The sequence below is a fragment of the Gossypium raimondii genome, chromosome 7, assembly GCF_025698545.1.
Source record: "Gossypium raimondii isolate GPD5lz chromosome 7, ASM2569854v1, whole genome shotgun sequence".
Lineage (NCBI taxonomy): Eukaryota > Viridiplantae > Streptophyta > Magnoliopsida > Malvales > Malvaceae > Gossypium > Gossypium raimondii.
In genome coordinates, this window is record NC_068571.1 from 26,533,399 (window position 1) to 26,554,777 (window position 21,379).

Below are 21,379 nucleotides of genomic sequence, written 5' to 3' on the forward strand. Positions count from 1 at the left end.
AATAATAGATAATCGAAATTGTATTCTTTTGAGTTTTATTTAGTTATATATATATATATATATATATATATATATATATGTTGTAAGGCTTAAGCCTCTTTTCTCTACCCAAAAGAAATTATTGAAGAAATCGGATTGAATTTTAAATTTTAGTGAAAATATAATATATTTTATTTTCTTTTCCACTATAATAAAAAGATTAAATTAAAACTAACCAAAATTTGAGTAAAAATAGTATAATAATACAAACCATAAAACATCTAATTCTAAAGAATAATTTCCTAAAGAAGAAACAAAAAAAGTACCAACAACTATGAATATTCGTGACAAACACTGAAATGCTACTTCAAATAATTCTAGTCTTCCTGCTTAATTCCATTTTATCAGATTTTTTTCTTCTCTAAATGCTATCATTTGGGATTGGAATTCGACTTAAAGTGCTAGAAAAAATTGAATCAACAAAGAATCTGAAAGGCATAAAATTGAAAAGCACTTCTGTTCAAAGGCATTTTCTACATATATTTTTTTAATATATTCACTTATTTTACCATTTAAACTTGAGACCAAAATAATATTTAAAGAAATCTATTTCAACGGGTTTTTACCTAAATATTACAAAAAAAATAAAAAAATAACCAAAATATTATATTTTTTATTTACGAAAATATTACAAAAAAAACAAAAAACAAAAAAAAAGCCTGCGTGATGTGATAGGCCACTGATAGGCGGCACCAAAGGTGCCATTCCCATGGGCGGCACTGCCCATTTAATGATCCCCATTCTGCTAGTGGGTGGGGGGAAGAGAAGGAGAGGGAAAGAAGAAGAAAGAAAGAAAGAAAAAGAAAAAAAAGGAAAGGAGAGGAAAGAAAGGAAAAGAAGGAAAGAAAAGGAAAGGAGAAGAAGAAAAAGGAAAGAAAAAGAAGGAAAGAAAAGGAAAGGAGAAGAAGAAAAGGAAAGAAAAGAAAAGGAGAAGAGAAAAAAAAGAAAGGAGAAGAGGGAAAGAAAAAAGGTAATTTTTTATTAATTTAAATTTTTGTAATATTTGTGTGTAATATGTTATGTACATTGTACGTGTTTTATTATTTTATTTAGCATATATATTTTATGATATTTATTTAGCATGAAAAATTAATGGTATGTACATTGTATGTTGATTAGAAATTTATTTTATGAAATTTATTTAGGATGCTGTGATTAATTTTTTAGAAAAATAGCATTAAAATAAAATGATAAAAATAATTAAGAAAACATAAAATACGAGAAGAAAAAAACGAAAATTGTATATTCATTGAAAATAATAAAATCTGAAAAATGGTATATTTAATAAATTTCAAACATAGCACTGAAATAATGTAAAATTATAAAATTAGAAATTATGATATCTTTTAAAGTAATAAAATACGGAGAAAAAAGACAAACAAATAGTCAAAGTAAGAGTGTTTTACTAACTTTTTAAAAATTCAGAAATAATTAATACAAATATTTCTAACAAAATGTACTTGAAATAATATAAAATTATAAAATACGAAAATAATATATTTTATTGGAAGTAATAAAATTCGGAAAATAATACGAGCAAAGGGCGTGAATAAGGTTTTTTTACACTAAATTAATTTAAAAACGCACCAAATTAATAAATTTCAAACATAATGCACTGAAATAATGTAAAATTATAAAATTAGAAATTATGATATTTTTTAAAGTAATAAAATGCCGAGAAAAAATACGAACAAATGGTCAAGTAAAGAGTGAACGCTACTAACTTTTTAAAATTCAGAAATAATTAATACAAATATTTCTAACAAAATGTAATGAAATAATATAAAATAATAAAATACGAAAATAATATATTTATTTGGAAGTAATAAAATTCGGAAAATAATACGAGCAAAGGCGAGAATAAGGGTTTTTACACTAAATTAATTTAAAAAACACACTAAATTAATAAATTTCAAACATAATGCACTGAAATAATGTAAAATTATAAAATTAGAAATTATGATTTTTTTTTTAAGTAATAAAATGCCGAGAAAAAAATACGAACAAATGGCCGAAGTAAAGAGTGTTTTACTAACTTTTTTTTCAACTTGCATGAATCGCAATGGATCCATTGATTAAACGCGGTAGACACATATCTGATGCGGCTAATGAGGCGGTATGATTTTATTATTTGTTAATCACGGGTTCTATTTATTTAAAAAGGATATACGTAATATATAGAAATAAATCATGTTATCGTAATATTTTTCTGTAATTTAACTAGATCAGGACTCGTACCGAGTAATAAGGGGTCGTTTAATAGCAAATACGCACTCTTCTTTACAGCTGAATCTCTGGCCTATGAATAACTCCTCATTATCAGAATTTACTGCCAGCCCGTGAGGATGAACTATTTCAGGGTACTTCGAGAACTTAGCTACATACGCTGCGTCGGGGTCTATGAGCGACATGTGTGGCCCAGGATTATTGTGTATCAAAATACACCGCATTTGCTCCCCAATCGAAGAAGCGTCAATGCTTCCATCGTTGTTGACATCTTCATCGTCAATATCATCAGGTACATCGTCCAATTCGGGATCACCGTCACTATCGACCTCTTCATCCCAATGATCGCTACCACCTTCTTCTTCACCACCAACCACATCAATATCGGGTGTAATATTCAGATCGATACCGATCTCACCCATAGTCGATTCACTATCAACGTATGATATTGGAGCCACCATCCACGGTTATTAAGCTCCGTGTTCTTCATCAGATGCATTGACATCTTCATTTTGCTCCATACCGGCTAACTCAGCAAATAAGTGAATCGGTGCATTCTTGTCACTCCCATTCCCACAGTAAAGAGCGACCATTGTCTTCACGTCTTCGTCGTCTACAACTTCCATTTCGGTGAATTTGACCAGATTTGTCGAAACTGGAAACTTGTAGAAAATTTTTGATATCCTTCTCCCACAACGTCCAAGAATTTTTGCATTAATCCTTACCTTCATTTCATCCAACGAGATATTTCTATTAAATCTCATTGCTATTTGTTGCCTACATTCAAATACACATCCAACACTAGTTGTCAAGATGACTCATTCGAAATAAACGTATACAAAAAACTTATCATCCATCTTCAATATTCAATCTGTCAAAAAATAAACAAAATCTCAAAAAAAATCTCCAACTGTAAATAAATTACTTAAATAACAAAAATTAATGTTTCAATATGCAATTTTTCATCCTTAAGCTCATACTTTTTCAGTTATCATTTTGTAAATATACATTGTTTAACCACTCGATCCTAATAACTAACACAATAAAAATAATAATAGTTTTATACTCAAAATAATAGTAACTAACAATAATAATTAGGGTTTTACTAAAATAATAACCAACCATAATAATAATACTAGTTTTTTACTAACAATAATACTAAGTAACATCTAAACCCTAAAACTAATAATAATAATAATAATAACTAAAACTATCAATTTCAGCTTTTATTAATCTTAATAACTAAACTAACAACAAAAAATCATAAAAATTATACAAAAAAATACATTTTTTTCCTCTTCTCTTTCTCTCTTTTTTCTCTCTTTTTTCGCAGCACATCCTCTTTCTCTTATTTTTCTTCTTATTTTTCTCCTTCAACTGGACGGATCTCATGTTTATAACACGAGTGGTGCCGCCCATGGGAATGGCACCTTTAGTGCCGCCTATCAGTCTCTTGTCACATCACCTGCAGCCTTTTTTTTCTGATTTTTATTTTTTTGTATTATTTTCGTAATTAAAAAATATATATAATATTTTGGTTTTTTTTTTGTAATATTTAGGTAAAAATCCCTATTTCAACCTTGTTTACTCCCAACTTTATTCAAATATTTGAGAGAAAGAAGCCCATTTTACTTATGGGCTCAAAACACCTTTGGTGAATATTTGGTCGTAATTTTGTTATTAAAAATAGCAGGTAAGAACTTAAAATAAAAATTACTGTTGACTTACCTAGAGAGGTGAAAAAAATAAAAACAGTAAAAATTTATTTGCACTTTCCGGTCTGTGCAGCTTGCTTCCACTTCACTCGAACAAGAAAAACAAATATGCAAAAAAAAAAAAAACGTCTTTTTCGCAACTATGAGAAACCCTAACACAGAGAAACAAGGAAAGAGCCAAACAGCGCTGGAAATTGGGGACTTCGCATGCACTACCATTTCCGGAAAGGATCCCCTTCCGTACAAAAGACACGAGTCCATGTCTTAAGCCACTGTAATATGGACACGTAGCAGCATGCATGCCTCGTTCCCTTTGTCAGTTAAATGTCGCTTTCACGAAACATGTTTTGAGACAGTAAGTCGGCGGCTGCGGCGCTTCACTATTGGCTTCCCCCGGCTACCTTTGCTCCGCAGGTTTTTCTGTCGGCTATCCTTTTTCACCATTACCGGAGTTGAAACCAAAGCTGCTACAACCGACGCTTTCATTAACGCCATTGCAGGGCTGGAATGGAACTCATATACCCAAAGAAAAAGACGCTCTTGTTTTGCATTTCGATCCAACACTTGAAAAGCTGCATTTACTACCATTAAGGATTTATCTTTTTGTTGACTTGAGCATAAATGGGGTTAAAATTTTACAAAAGGTAAAAAGAAGAAATTTTGAAGTTAGGTTGGTCAGAGATTCAGAGGGTCAGAGCTAGGTTGTTTTGGGTGTTGGCAGAGCCAGTCTACAGTCTACACAACAGTCCAAGACCAAGGTCCATCACAATATATGCAATGGCAAAGTGCCAATAAACCAAAAAACAAAATCCCCTTCTTTTCGCTTCCATCCCAACCAACCTAACATCCCCCCCAAACAACACTGCTTGGTTTTCTCTCTCTTTTTTCTTCCACTCCCAGGAAAAAACCATGACTGTTGTTTCTATTTTCAAGCTGGCTCTTTTCTTCACTCTTACATCCACTCTAGTTACTATTTCATTGCAGCAGGAGCAACCTCTCCTCCTCAACTCGGCTGAGCAGGACTCAGTTTACCAAGTTCTCTCCTCCATCAACTCAGCCACCAATTGGCGCACTCTCTTCCCTGACGACCTCTGCTCTTACCCTCCTCACGGCGTTGTTTGTGATTATTTCACCGACCCAACAACGAAGAACGTTACGGTCCATGTCACGGAACTGAGTTTCGGGTACGTTTCCGATTTTACACCAAACCCTTCTTGCTCTCCAAACTCCACTTTCAGCCCTCTCCTCTTCACTTCCTTCAAACATCTACGCAAGCTTTTCTTCTACCAATGCTTCACCCAAACCCAAGCTTTTGTCCCCGTTATCCCCACAACTTTCGGCTCCTCTCTTGAAGAGCTTGTGTTTATAAACAACCCAGCTTTTGTTGGTCCTCTCAGTGGCATCACCGGAAATTTCACAAGTTTGAGGAGGTTGGTTTTGTCCGGAAATGGAATTCATGGGGCTATCCCAAATGCAATCGGTGATTTGGCTAACATTGAAGAGATAACACTGTCGAGAAACAAGCTTAGTGGAAAGGTTTCTGTTAATCTGTCTAAGCTAAAGAAGCTGAAAATTCTCGACTTGAGTGGCAATGGATTCCATGGAAATGTGCCTTCTTCTGTAGGTAATCTCACTCACCTTTTGAAGCTGGACTTGAGTTCAAATGGGTTTTCTGGTAAGATCCCAGAGAGCTTGAGCAACTTACAAGCTCTGGATTTCTTGGATTTGAGTTTTAACCGTTTTGGAAACTTTGGGGTTCCTTTGTTTCTTGCTGCAATGCCCAGATTGAAGGAGGTGCATTTGAGTGGGAATTTACTAGGAGGGGAGATTCCGGAAATTTGGGGCAATCTAGGGGGTATTTTGGGGATAGGATTTTCAAACATGGGATTGGTTGGTGAAATCCCAGCTTCCATGGGGTTGCATTTGAGGAACTTGTGCTATCTAGGCCTTGATAACAACAAGCTTAACGGGAAAGTACCTGAGGAGTTTGGGTTTCTGGAGTTTGTGAATGAAATCAATTTGGAAAACAACAATCTAAGTGGAAAACTTCCCTTTTCTGCTAACTTCACTGCTAAAGTTGGTGAAAAGTTAAGGTTAAAAGGCAATCCAGAACTGTGCGTTGATGAGAAATTGAGCCATCGTGAAAGCGTTGGGGAACTGAAGAAATGCAGCAAGCCAGACATTCCAAATCCAGTCCTCTTCATTGGGGTTTCTCATTCTGGGCTGTTATCATCTTCATCATCTTTCCTTGTTTTATTGCTGTTTTGGGGTCTCTGGATACTTTTGGCTTGATTGATTATCATCAAAGCGCATGGAAAAAGAAATACTAATAGTTCTTACAGAAACAAGAAGTTAATACTGGCTAAAACTAACAGAAATATTTGGCAAGTTTAATTTAGTTGTAGCACTGTATTTAAGTAGGTAAAATTATGTAATTACCTTTTTATTTCCTGTTCTGTTTTGGTGAATGAATCAATGATAAATTATTGATTTTGTATCTAGTTATCCATTTCACTAACAAATACATTTTGCTTTCAAAGCTGTGGGACTGATTGGCAGAAGTGAATCATTTTGTGCAATGTTTTGGGCTAGGATTTAGCGAGTTAAGCTAACTAGATTCTGGCTGAAGCCATTCGATTCATGTCATGATACAACTCTCGAGACAAACAGAAGCTGCAGTTCTAGAGCATTAATCATGGATCGTCCAGTGTTGCATTTCAGTGGTTACACTAATAGTTTTATTGCATTTAATTTTTTTACCCAAAATATAAATAAATAAATTTATATATATTAAATTAAAGAATAAACTGATTATTATGTTAAAAATTTTAAGGTATGTAATAAATTGATTATTATGTGAACAATTCATTATCATATCTATCTATAAAAACAAAAAACAAAAGAAGAGAAAACAAATCAATTCAATTCACCTAACAATGGTCAGTTTTCTGTTTATCATGATTGACAGTCCATTTCTGATAAAAATGGATCATGTTTTGCCTTGATTTGTGACTGTAGGAGTAATTGAATTTAGCCAGGAGGGTGAAGGAAGTTTTAGAGATGGGGCATCCCATCCTATAATTAATATGGGCCACATGCAATTACATACATATTCTGTTGTGATATGTGAAACCAACGTGTATTTCTGTTTCACTTTCACCGTCTTCGAAGCAAGTTAAAAAGGACATTTTGTCATTATAACTAAAAAAAACAAAAAACCAATCCATGCAACTATGGTGGCTTGCATGATTCTTTTGGTGTTTGATTTTTCAACACTCCTTTCGAGCACAAGTTTGAAAAAGCTTCCCAAACGAATTGAAGCATATCTCTCAAATTTTGGCAAGTTTTCTGCTTCTTTTGTTAAGATGGAATTTAAACAAATACCAAATTTTAGCCAAGGCCATTTAGCTGCAACTTCATCTTGGTTTTTACACTTTATTGATATAATATTATGAACTAAAGCTGACATTTTAACTTCCCAGTCGGAGAATTGTTTATAATTTCAATAAATTAATGTGAGACCTAGAGTTTGATTCATTATCAATCAAATGAGGAAGCTTAAAAGGAGAATATATATATATATATATATATATCACCTTCGGTACTTTAAATAAAGTAAATTAGACATTTCTTTTACTAAATTTATGTTCCATAATTTTCTTAAAAAAGAATTCCTTTTGAATCATTCGTAAAGTGCAATTTTTTACATTACTGATTTATTTTAATTTTAGACAAGAATAAACTTCTTAAATAAATTGATATCAGTAGTTAAATATCAATTCAACAATTAAATTTATAAATAAAAAAATCAGTGTATTAACCATTCTTTTTGGAATATAATATAACTAACTTCTTTCAGCCAATTTTGAAACTGATAACCGTGACATTGCTTACTAAGAAAACTTTTCCTTTTTAAAAAAAAAAAAAGTGTTCATTTCACCCACTGGATCAAAAAAAATAAAAAAAGGAACATGTACATTGTACCAAAAACTGAGAAAAAAAGGGAGAGTCGCAGAGCTATTGAAGAAGGGGGAACGAAATTTCTGTTTGGCAACAAAGATAGGGGCGGCCACTAAACCAAAACAAGGCAATCGCAGTATCCACCATCCACCTTTACTTTCCTCCACGACCCCAAAGGCACAGACTGATAACAGTAAATGATTGTTTCACCAACTAAAAACAGAACAAAAAGTTTTAACATAGTAGCAGACTGTTGATACCTGGCCTGGGAGGGAGATGGTGATTAGTTAAGAGCAGGGAGAATCAACCCTCTCTTGTATGAGAAGCAATTGGCTTTCCAGACTGAGAAATTTTGTTGCCGCCACTTAATTGCAAAAATGGCAACTAGATAGCCTGCAGGTGAACTATGTAGGTAAAATCTATACGAATGAATTTGAAACTTGTGGCCAATCACTTTGCAGACAAGCACACCATCTGCAGTATGTCCAAGTAGCCAGTTTTTCTTCATTCACCTTGAATATTATGTTTTGACAAGGTACTACAAAACTCACCTCAGCAACCTTAAAAATTAAAATGGAGCTTCAAGCGACTCATCCCATACTTCAGCACTCCCATTCGAAGCATCTTCAACATCTTCTTCCATTGAAAGCCTGATATACTCTCTATGTGCAAAGCGATCCCACTCTGTCAAAGTTGGTTCCTCGCGTTCCTGCTCAAGCAAAAAGGGGGAAAATGCCAGCAGACTATTGTCATTGCAGAACTATAGCATCCATTCAGTACCCAATATCTAACTGTGCAATCACTAACCTGCCGTATGAGGAATGGATCACGACTTTCGAAAGCCACAAACTTATTAAGATTGAAAAGGATGTTAAAAACATTTCCTGAAAGTTTGCATCTTTTCAAATCCTGTAGCGTGATGCAATATTCTCTCTGCAAATTATCGTGAGTTAAATCAAAATCGTATGAAACAAGCAAGTAGAATGAAATCACGGTTAATAGAAAGAAAGTAGCTTTAACCTCAGGAGCAATCATGTCAATTATTTGACACAATATGTCCTCAAAGAGCACAGGTTCTTGGGCCATGCATTCCATTCGATGCAGCTGCTCCTCATAGAAAAATTGCATTTCATTTGGCGTCAGCACACCATTTCCATCCAAATCTATGCACTTAAACCTATAAAAATAACTAATCAGATGCGGAAAGCTAACTAGTAAAGCATTGAAAACACCTTGCTAAGGGACGAAAGAGGATTATGCTAGAAGACTTCAGTTCTAAAATAAAAGCAAGGAAAGCTACATGCAAAGTAATGTGCCATTTAGGCCCAGACAAGTACATGAAAAAAATGCTAATATTCTTTAAATACAGCATGCATGTACATCTTACTTTTAATGCATTCTACAACTAAGTGCAGAAAATGACACCCCACCATGCTTAATGCTTCATTGCTCAATGCTCTGAATGTGTGTCAAGGCTACATATTGATGAATACAAGGGAATTGAATCATTGAAAAAATAGAATAAATTTTTTTTTGCATGAGAAGTGAGAAAATAACGCAAAACCTCTAAATGTAAACCTAAGAATAGGGGGAGGTGTTAACAAGGCATCACTTGAGTTGAAATTTTAGGTAAAGCAAGAATCAGCTCATTTCCAATAAGCAAAATCTGTAGTATAAAATTAATCTATTTTCAAAAATGAAGATACCAATACTCAAGACTAGGCTGAGATGATTTGTCCTCCTCCGAAAGCATGAAGTAGACAAAGTCCTCATAACCCATCTTCCCTTCCACCTCACTAGTAAATTTTCGTGGAGCCTGAGATGAAATTCATGATTCACAGCCAAAAGTACACTTCAAGTATATGAAATTGTTTATTGTAGATGAAAATAGAAACTAATTGATTCAGAAATTAAGAGGGGATTGAGGATCAAGGCAAACTAACCTGTGAAAATATTCTATCAACAATCCTGTAGGTAAGGGCATGATTGCCATATCTAATGAGATTTTCTCTGTCGATGAAGAAATCATGGTCCGTGTCCAACTCCCAAAACTTACAGTATATAACATAGAAATGTTCATATGAGAAGTACCTACAAAAGGAAGCAAAAAAAAGGTTCAATAATTTATAGCATTAGTTATTCATGACGTGAAAACATAATAAACCCAAGCTTTCACCATGTTGAATTGTTTACGTCCATTCAGAAGAGAAAAATGGGAAGAGCTTCCATCCGTTTATCATACTATAGTCCCAGTTTAACATATTTTACTCATTAATGTGAAAGGATTTGTTTCTTGAAGCTCTCAATAAAGCAAATACATTCTAAAAATGTCCAACGAGATACTAACCTAAGGACTTTGTTAATGTCCTCTTCCTCATCTGCATGTTGCATGGCAGCAACCAGACTTCCTCTTTTGAGCTCCCTGAGGGTAAGACGGCCATTTCCCGATCTATTGATGTGATAAAATATTCTGTATATGACAGTTTCAGCTGGAACATTAACACAGAAATTTATATTGTCCATTATCAGTTCTGCAGTATTAATGTTCAATGATAGAGAAGCAAAACATACATAAATAAATGAAAGATCCATGGTACCCCTTCAAATAACTCTAACAATGGAAAAACTCTTTTTGAACCATTGTTCTCAGCTTGGTTACACAGAGTGAATTGTTTCTCCGCTTCTTAAGTATTATATCATTTGGTAAATTTCCTCAAGCAGAAATGCAGTCTTAAGAATCAAATGCAATGACACCCACCTACCTTCAGAATCATTTTTTACTCCGCCTTAATCACACAACTACCATACAAAAACTACATTCAATTCCTAAAAGAATCGATTATGGTTTTTTATTGACTATACTTAAGGTATTGGGTTTTTGAGTTTGATAAATGGAGAATTGTACGCAACCTTTCACTGACTAAACATTTCTAATTTGATAATTGATCTTTGTTTACATTCTATCATCAGGTTCAAGATCCATTTAGCCACTTTTTGCCAGGAGATTCCGCCCGAAATTATTAAATCAGCAGGAACAAATTCAGCCTGCAGGCTATAATGACAATGGCTAGCGTTAAACAATCAAACCATGCTCCAACTGCATGATAACTCACTTGGCAGGGATTAGGGTAAGATTCAAAAGATATTGGCAATTTCAATCTGAATCAGTCAGGATATCTACTGACATGTCACAAAATTTAATCATATTTTCTTGTAGAGAAGGAAAAAGAACCAATGTAGTCAACAAGATAACACCATATGCCTTATACATACAATTCCTGCTAAACTATGAGCTCAAAATGGAAGCCAGTCAACATCACCATCTTTGAGATCGAACCAGTCCTTGGGATAACACTGCAGTTAAACTAGCTAGTAGATTGCTTAATCAAAAATCAATGCAGCTTTGCACATAAATAATTTTTAAAAATCAGACATGGGAAAAGGAAATAAAGTGCACTACTTGATAGTCATTTAAGAAAATTACCAACTACAAATGAAATAAATACCGTATCTATCTTGAAATTCAGGCGTGTTTCGCAGAAATTCTAATCCTGGATGGGTTGTCAAAAGTTCTCGAAGAACAGGTTTGAAGTCAACCTGCATCCAAGTCCAAAATGATCTTATGAAGAAAAGTATAAACCTTCGAAAAGATAACTTTAAGAGGAACAACTGCTAATTAAGACAATTTGTCCAAAACAAATGCAAAAAGAAAACCTGAGTGAGGTACTTGCAGCCTGGACGCTTAAGAATTTCAAATATTTGAGTTGCTATATCCATCGTCAGCATATTTCCATCAACCCAATACTTAACGAAAGCATCTCTGAAGTTAAATGATAAACTTGAGAATGTATAATAGAAGAACTTATTTAAAGAAGAAGCAGTCAATGCCATCTACCAAGTGCTTTCAAACAGACCATGTTTAAGCAATAGTGTAATTACTTCATATAATAAATCTATTCATCTATAAAGATGCACAGAACACATACCTGGTCACTATTCCGGTCCAGTCTACATCTATTTTTCTAAAAAGTGCAGAAGAGAGGAAAGATGGTAGCTTGCAAACTTCCTTTGTCACTGCTTTAAACTCTGCAAAACCAGAAAAGGACATTTGTTCCTTAGAAGTTTGAAGGGGAAATTTTCACAATTAATGACCAGAAGATAAGGATGTGTGGAAGGGAGAAACAAAAATAAAATGAAGACATAAAGATCAAACATATATCTCACCATCTATTTGCAATCCATTTAGAGGATTATTAAAAAGGTGATTAATTTGAGAAAGACATTGTTCTTTCAATTCCTTGGTTGGTGGACAACCATTTTGGAAATAAAACTGCAAGAATGGCAAGGCAAACAGATATGTAAGAAGTATTTTCAGAAATTTAGGAAGTAAAACCTAAAAAACATTTCCAATCTAATAATGCATTAAATAAAACAATATCTAAACCTCTGGAATGACTTTCATTAGCAAACAGACCTGTGGAATGATTTCTTGCATTGGTTCACTAACTAATTTCAATGGAGAGCCAAGAGCAGAAGGGCTGGACTTCTGCCTTGACGTGCGAGGAGAACCAGATGAGCTTCTTGGAGAAAGTGGAGGTGCATTGCTACTTGGAAACATGGAAGGCAACGAATGGCTCCCAACAGCATTTAGAGTAGAAAAGTTTGTAGAAGCGTTAACTATTGTCCCTGACTTTGCATCATCAATCAAAGATTTCACCTGTGCTCAGGTTAAAAAAGGGAGAAAGCCAAGCTCATTGCATGAGAAAACATCCATACATTGATTGGGATGAATATTTTATAAATCTATCAACCAGAAACGAAAATTAATCTAAATGCAGAAAAGCTTCTAACTTATCATAGAGGCATATTCTATCAAATTCAGACATTACGGAAAGTATATATTATTCCTAGCATAGTCAGTTACAAAATCGAACAATGAAATGTTACAGTTTTCAACGGTAAGTTTATGGGTTTTCTTAACCTATCATGAGAACATCTTATAGCAGATCAGAACCTATGGAACTAGTCCTTTTTAGTTTTCTGCATCCTAGGTACCCCTAGAGTGAAATCCATAACCCTCTTGAGGCAAAACACAGGACAAATTTCACTGCAAATTACTATATATGCAGACTTGCATTTGGTAGCATAAAACCACCAAATAAGATACTCCATGACTATGAGTGGACTATCAAAGGTGTTCGTTCTTGGCTGTAATAAATCTATGCTTGCACTTACTTGCTCGCCTCTGTTTACCTTTTAAACCACAGTGATATTAGCTCCTCATCCCGCACAGAGAATGATGCACAGAATGATAATGTATCAATATCATTCACCACCTTTTTAATGTTGAAGTTATATATGTCAGTTCATTGAGATAAGCAGTTTTTGTACCCACCCAATCCTCATAAATAAAGTCCTTTTATTCATATGTATTTTATTAGGTGTGATGCCTTCTTGACCATCCATTCACTGAAACCTGCACTGATCATTGGTTCACTACACCAGTCTGCTTCAGAGACATCATCATTGTTATTAATTCGAATGAACTAAGGTAAACTAAATTTCAAATGACAACAATTCGCAGCATTGGACGTTTTATTCAACAATAGGCAGCCAATTAAAGTTGAAAACAAATTCTAATACAAAAGTATTTAAAAATTACTAACAAATCAATAGCAACAATAGTTTAGTTACAAAAGCAGTACCAGATGGCCGGTCCCAGGAAGCGAAAGCCACTGAGAGAACAAGTCCTCGACAAGTTGAGGACTGGCTTTTAGTGCAAATGGAGAAACATCAGGAAGCTGCAAAAGCTCAGGGTCCAAACAAGTAACATCCTCCACTGCATCAATATCCATCTTTATAGATAATGCCATCTCGCCTACCTTATCAAACAGCACTGAATAAAAATAAACACCCTAAAACTTGTAACTCTTTCAAATTCTTCAAATGCAACAGCAAAAGGAAATCAAATCCACTTCGAAGTAGAGATTTCTCTAACTGGGAAAAAGAACACGCTCCGAAATGATATGGTAAATTGACGATTCCGTGGAAATAATTACAAAATCTTGCTCCAAAGAGTTAGGGAAAAAAGACGGTAAAATCCTTTTTTTCTTCAACGGAAGTAGAAACGTAACCGTTTAAAATACGCCGTTCTCCAAAACCCTAGCTGCCGGCGTTATGAATAAACTGAAGTACCAAATCCTTCGAAGAGTCTCGAAAGAATTTAGCCTGTTTTACTTCCAGAAAGAGAAACTGATAAATTCTCGAGTACTTTCCGTTAACTTTCAGTTCGGAAAAAAAATTTTAAAATGCCAAGAAGATAATGAGATTTTGACGTGAATTTGATTAAAAGTAGGGAATGGTTTTAAAAATTAAAAAGAAACGAAGAGAGGAAGAAAACAGAAGAGCAGAGAAATCAAAGTATTATTATTAGCATTTGATTTTATTACAGAGAGAGTGGATATAGGGGAGACTAAAAGGAACAGGAAGCTGCAGCGAAGAAGGATGAAAGATGAAAGATGAAAGATAAAAGATTTAATTTTTTTTTCTATTCCGAAATTAAACAGTAAAAAGCGAACAAAGCGCGTGGAGGTCAATTCATAGATACGTATATTTATACGGTCTACATGGTTTCATCAAATCTCATTGAAAATAATATATTTAAAAATTATAAAATATTTTTTCATAATTTATATAAGTAATATTATTTGAGGATGTTTTAGTTTTGATACCAACTTAATTAGAAACTTACGGGAATGCCCTTATGCAATTAAAATAAGTAATATAATTTGAGGATATTTTAGTCTTTTTAATTTAAAATTAATAATAATAATATACATATTGAGATATTTGAATCCATGCCAATTGCATTAATATACCATTCAACTAAAGTTTTATTTTAATATTTTTATATATTTTAATTTTATTAAGCTGACTCTATTACCTCAATCAGTTATATCTATACTATTATTTAAACTCCTGATCGAGTTGGTGCCACAAGCCAACCGGGCACAACTCGATTAGGAAATTATATGAATGTCCTTTTGTAATTAAAATAAGTAATATTGTTCGATGATATTTTAGTATTTTCACTAAAAAAATCAATAAAAATATGCATATGATGGTATTCAAACCAACGTCGATTGCATCAATAAAACATTTAATTTACCACTAATTAAAACTTTATTTTAATACTTTTATACATTTTATTTTATTTATGTAGACTCTATTACCTCCATAAGTTTCATTATTTATTGTATATCATTTTAAATACATATTTGTGTTCTAATTTTCCGGTTACATACGTGTATGATAGGGTTTCTAGTATTTTTATTCCATAAATATAGAACAAATAAAAATCCTAATAATTATAACTATTTGTACAGACTATAAAATATTGTAATCAATAAATTAACTTCATAAATAATATATAATTAATATTATTATAATGGGAGAGATCTACTTACACAAAGGTAAAAACTAAAATAATTTTACACATTTACATAATTATTTATATGATTAATATTTTAATGATTCAACAGTTATATTTTATAGCCGTTCATGCATGTCAAATTTGACGTAAATTTAAAACTTCTAGCTAATTGTTTTATATAAAAAATTCAACCATTGAACATATATTAATATATAAGGTATTTTAGATCGATATGGTAGAGATATCAGATCGGTTCAAAAATTTACATGCATGACAAGCACATTATATTGATAAATTCAACAGTTGGATCGTTAAAATATTATTCATATAAATAATTACAGAAATGTGTAAAACTACTCACTACAGCAGAACAGGTTTTTAGCGGTGTTTTTTTAGGTCTTTAGCGGCGCTTTTTAACGCCACTAACTCCATTTGCGGCGCTTGTAGAAGCGCCACAAAAACGTCACGACGACAACGTCGCTAACTTTTGTATGTTTACATAAAAAACGCCGCTAAAGATCATGTTCTTTAGCGGCGGTTATAAAAATGCGCCGCTAAAGATCATGTTCTTTAGTGGCGCTTACAAATAACGCCGCTAAAGAACATAATCTTTAGCGGCGCTTAGAAATAAACGCCGCTAAATATCATGTTCTTTAGCGGCGCTTAGGAAAAAACGCTAAAGTTCATGTTCTTTAGCGCGCTTTTGAGGAAAACGCCTAAAAGTAATGTTCTATAGCGCGCTTGTTCAAAAACGCCGCTAAAATAGTGTTCTTTAGCGCGCTTATTTCACAAATGCCACTATTTTGATATGACTTTTAGCTCCGCTTTTTAAAAACGCCACTAATTTTGGGATTTTTTAAAATAAAAATTTTAATTTTTCACCTCTCCGCAATAATAATTCAAAAGCAACCAAATCTAAACTAACCAAAACAATAAATTTATATAATATTTCAAATTAAATGACTAAAATAATATTAATTAATAAATAAAAGTGAATTCATACTTTTCTTTACAAAAGCGTTAAAAGTATTTATGCAACATACACTATGAAGGCGGAAGTTATGATCATCAAACATCTTCATCATAATCTGAAGTCATTTGAAGTTCGTCAGATTTTTGCTCGCTTCTCTCGATGCCGCATCTTTTGAAGTCGAATGTAGTTCTTCATATTTCTTTTGAACCTCCGCTTCTCTCGCTTCTCTCGCTTCTCTCACTGCCTCTGCTTCTCTCATTGCTGACTCTGCTTTCTCATCAGAGTCATTGCTTCCCTCACCTTGATCGCTTTAAGTTGTCATTGAAGTTCTTCATATTTCCTTTGAACCTCAAATGTGGTCGCTTGCATCCGAACTATCCGGTCTTTTAACCTCGAACTTCACTTGAGATTGACTCCCAAGCCATGTATTGGTGCGAGTTGGATCCAAAATATTGGGTTAATGATAAAAGATCCTTGAAATCGAACCCGACCATACTTTTCAGACCCAAAACTTCGAATAATCCGGTTATCAATGTCTTCAAGATGAACCGAACTATCAAGAGAAGCAATCACTTCAGACTCGTCTTTTTTTCCTTTAGTTTTTCCTAATAAATAAATCGGATAGTTAGGAACGCAATATATAGTAAAAAACAAATGCAATATAACAATAGTCGCATTACATGCAATGAATTAAACCATTAGAAAATAAACACTATAAATAACTAAAACAAGTGAAATCGTATTAAGTAAACGTACCATAATTTCACCAGCTTCAGGAGTCATAGCAGATCCATCCTTCTTCTTATGTGTAATTTCAAAAGTTGTAGGCGTCCAACTTTTGACCGGACGACTGCTCCTACAATATAGTAGTAAAATATTATTTAATATAAAGTTATACATATTTGAGAATATTAAAAATTAAAATACCCCTTCCTCACCTACACATGCAAAACTTCTCGACCCAGCTGTGTGAGTGAATTTTTGTTGTCACTAATTTGCTTTTTCCAACTCGTTCACGATCCTACGTTATAAAATTTTTAGTACGTAAATAGTAAATATTATAAACCAAAATAATTACAATAGTTTGGAAGTACGTCAGACATCGCCTTTCTTAGAATGCCAAAATCTAACCGCATCTTCCCATTGGTACCTCAACATACCCGTGGGACATTTTGCAATTTCTCATCGAGGTTGTTTTGTCTTATAATAATTTTTCTTCAAAGTACTTTTATTGTCTCTCCATCTTTTTCCCAATGCCTTCTTTACATAAGCATCGGAGACCTCTAAAGCAAACCTCGCCTACAAAAAACACAAGTTAATAAAGTAAATATAAATGAAATTATTTCCCAAGCATTACAGATGACATTAACATTTTGTTACCTTAATATTATCGAGGGCTTGGTTTTTGTTGCTATCGGGCATTTGACGCCATGACTCGTAGTTGATAGGCAACATATTCCCATTTCGTGCTAAAATGCCCATGTATCCTGCTAAAAGTCGAGCTTCTGATCCAACAGGCTGACCAAAACTGTTTACAGATACCTTGACACGCCGATTGGATCTAACTCAGATAACTCTCTAAGTATCGTCGACCTCGACCTCTACGCGTCCCACCATTTTCAGCTACAAATGGTATATTATAATATAAGAATTTAAATAATAAATCAATTATAAGTCAACACGCATGGAATTAATGTAAGTTACTTTGAACTTCCGTAGGATCCTCGTGTGTAATCGGAACATTCGAAGGTCCAATTGCTGTTTGTTGTTCAGTACTATTTGTTTCTGTCGAGTTTGGATCATTTTGAACAATGCTTTCCCTTATAATTTTTCTTCTAGGCATTTTATCTACAATACACATAAAATGTAATTAAACTTAATAACTAATTACAACAATAATAAAGACATATAAAATAGTTGAGTTATATAATAAGACCAAGATTTAATGCTAATGTAAGTTACATATAATTAAACAATTGTAAAATCTTACTACATCATTATTCGTAAATATCTTCATCCGTATCCTGACGAACCCATTGAAATTGTGCACTAGTACTAGGGATATTATCGTATAAGTTTTGTTCGAAATGGCAAAGTTTCGATCCGTCGTCGATGTTATCTCTACTTCCACCGCCCATGTCAAACAAGTCTCTAGGGATGTTACGAGTACAACGTACCAACCCTCATCGCTTGGATCTTTTGAGTAAAAACTTGTTTGACTTGACTTGAGAATACATACTACTCATCTATCGCTTGTTGTCCCGTGTGAATCAATCGGTCAAAGTTCACCATTGTAAAACCAAATTGATCTTGCTTGATTCCACGAAATGTATTAACATCGCCCAATCACTCGAAATAAGACAACTTTCCATTTGCCGTAGTAATCCAACTCAATTATGTCAGTAAGCTATCCGAAATATTCCACATTTCTCTCGACAGGATTATTGTCCCTAGCGCTAGCATAACTTGTAATTGCAGAATTAACAACTATTCCACAATTTTGCGTTCTCCTCAACCTCTCGCGATATTTTGTATGAAATCTGAATCCGTTGATGAGGAACGCACTATATCTTTTAACCACTCGATTTGGACCTTGGGAGAGCCATTTAACTTCGTCGTTTACGCTCTTCCCATTCCAAACCTATTGAATGGAAAGTAAACTAAGTAATTAAAAATGTTATGAGAAAGCATTATAATTTGTAAGTGAAAGCTCCAACCACATACCGTTTGGCTTAACCATTCATAAAAGATTACAGAACAACTTATTGATATCTCGATGTTGTGTTCTTCTGAGCGCATTTGAGATCTCAATATTTGTTTGTACTCACTATGTTAAAAAATGTGATCTTTGTTAGAAGATAAACAATTTTTAGTTTGATAAATATTTATAAAATTTGTAGAACTTACTTCCGTAAAGGTTCCAATGATTCGTGGTGAAACAGAACATATCGATGTGCTTGTACCCACGATAAATTAACTAATTCCGCAATTTCAACTTTGCCGATTGGTTGTCCAAAGCTTTGGAACAAATAAGTATCGGCTAAGTCATAGTCCGTGAGTCCAGCATTCCTATTTGGTCTGTTCAACCTTGTTTCAACATCTTCCAAATATCTCGAGCAGAAGGTCATACATTCCTCTGCCAAGTAGCCTTCAGCAATCGATCCTTCTGGATATCACTTGTTGCGGCAGTAAGACTTTAATTTGGATAGGAACCTAAACACAATGTACAACATTATCAAAAGTTGTAACTAAAGCCATTGAGGTGAATGAAGGAAAATTTTAAAAGTAATTCTTTAAGACCTTTCTATGGGATACATCCATCGATAGGAAACGGGTCTGCCAAGAATTGCTTCGTACGGGAGATGAATTATCAAGTGAACCATAATGGTGAAGAAGGAAGGAGGGAAGATTTTCTCCATGTTGCATAAAGTCAAAGCGGCTCGATCCTGTACCTTCTGAAGTTTTTGAACATCCAAAACTTTGCCACAAATGGCTTTCATTATGTTGGATAATTCAATGATACAAGATGTCACCTTCTTGGACATACAACATCGTAGAGCAACTGGCATTAAATCTTGCATCAAGATGTGATAGTCATGTGATTTTAGCGAATATAATCTTCGATCTTTAACACTAACACATCGAGATATATTTGATGCATACGCATCCGGAACCTTTATATCCTTCAACACCATGCAAAACAGTTCTTTCTCCGTCTTGGACATTGAGAAAATAGAAGGCGGCAACCGATATTTCCCATTCGGAAGTGGATTGGGATGAAGATCAGGCCGAATTCCCATCTGGACTAAATCAAGTCGACTCTGAAGATTGTCTTTTGATTTTCCGTCAACTTATGTAAGTTGTGTATTATGATGGTTATGTAAGTTGTGTATTATGTAAGTTATGTTAGTTGTGTATTATGAAACTTATGTAAGTTATGTCTTATGTAAGTGATGTAAAATATGTATTATGTAAGTTATGTCAGTTGTGTATTATGTAAATTATGTATTATGTAAGTTATGTAATTTGTGTATTATGTAACTTATTTAATTTATGTAAGTGTGTATTATTATGTAATTTATAATGTAGGATATTATCTAAGTTATGTAAGTTTTTTTTGGTGTATCATGTAACTTATTTAATTTATATACGGTATGTGTTATTATGATGTTCTTTATTATGGTTGTTATGTACTTATGTATTATGTAAGATATATAAGCTTATATGTAATTATTTAGAAAACTTAAAATTTAATACTAATAAATTTAATATTTAAACAATATTTATAATTATTTAGAAAACTTTTAAATTTTATAGGTTATATTAAAACAATATTTATAATACTAATAAATTTAATATTAAAACAATATTTATAATTATTTAGAAAACTTTTAAATTTTATAGGTTATATTAAAACAATATTTATAATACTAATATAGATATTAAAACAATATTTAGAATTATTTATAAATTTAATAGTAATAAATTTAATACTAATATAGAAACCTTATAAATTTAGAAAACTTATATAGATATTAAAACAATATTTATAATTATTTAGAAAACTTTTAAATTTTATAGGTTATATTAAAACAATATTTATAATACTAATATAGATATTAAAACAATATTTAGAATTTTTATAAATTTAATAGTAATAAATTTAATACTAATATAGAAACCTTATAAGTTTAGAAAACTTATATAGATATTAAAACAATATTTATAATTATTTAGAAATGTTATCATTATAGAAAATTGAAATATAGGTTATATATCCATATTAATATATGTAATATATAAAAGAACTCCAATTTATCGCTTTTTGGCACGAACGATTTCGTTTTTTGCACGAACGGTCCAAATCATATTCCTTTCAAAGTTGCTGCTGGAAAATATTAACATGCTAAATGGACTATGACAATTATGTGTTCATTTTCTAAGCATTGCAAATTGTTACCAATTAATTAAAATATTTCATTTCAAATAATTAAAACTGAATTCATAAATGGATCCGATTACAAACCATAAATG

The 21,379-nt window shown here is 32.9% G+C and overlaps 2 protein-coding genes across 6 annotated transcripts; one reads left to right on the forward strand and one right to left on the reverse strand.

The window, feature by feature from the left end:
- The first annotated feature begins 4,690 nt into the window (after positions 1–4,690).
- On the forward strand, positions 4,691–6,477 carry LOC105798227 (piriformospora indica-insensitive protein 2). The gene has a single exon (XM_012628218.2). The coding sequence runs from the start codon at positions 4,890–4,892 to the stop codon at positions 6,270–6,272; it is 1,383 nt and encodes a 460-aa protein (XP_012483672.1). The 5' UTR covers positions 4,691–4,889; the 3' UTR covers positions 6,273–6,477.
- A 1,461-nt stretch (positions 6,478–7,938) lies between these two features.
- Positions 7,939–14,452, reverse strand: LOC105798208 (serine/threonine protein phosphatase 2A regulatory subunit B''alpha). Of its 5 annotated transcripts, XR_008197798.1 has the most exons (14): positions 13,646–14,452; positions 12,415–12,657; positions 12,165–12,270; positions 11,927–12,026; positions 11,655–11,760; positions 11,447–11,537; positions 10,288–10,429; positions 9,884–10,031; positions 9,647–9,756; positions 8,961–9,117; positions 8,748–8,873; positions 8,492–8,649; positions 8,201–8,333; positions 7,939–8,124 (listed from the first exon to the last, which is right to left on the reverse strand). XR_008197798.1 is itself a non-coding variant. In XM_052633418.1 (13 exons), exons 1-12 carry the CDS (start codon positions 13,811–13,813, stop codon positions 8,509–8,511), a joined length of 1,638 nt encoding a protein of 545 aa, XP_052489378.1. In that variant the 5' UTR covers positions 13,814–14,452; the 3' UTR covers positions 7,939–8,333; positions 8,492–8,508. The 5 variants fall into 5 exon arrangements, 3 of the variants coding, with proteins under 3 accessions (XP_052489378.1, XP_052489377.1, XP_012483661.1); XR_008197797.1 differs by having other exon boundaries at positions 8,201–8,649; XM_052633418.1 differs by having other exon boundaries at positions 7,939–8,333.
- Positions 14,453–21,379: the final 6,927 nt, after the last annotated feature.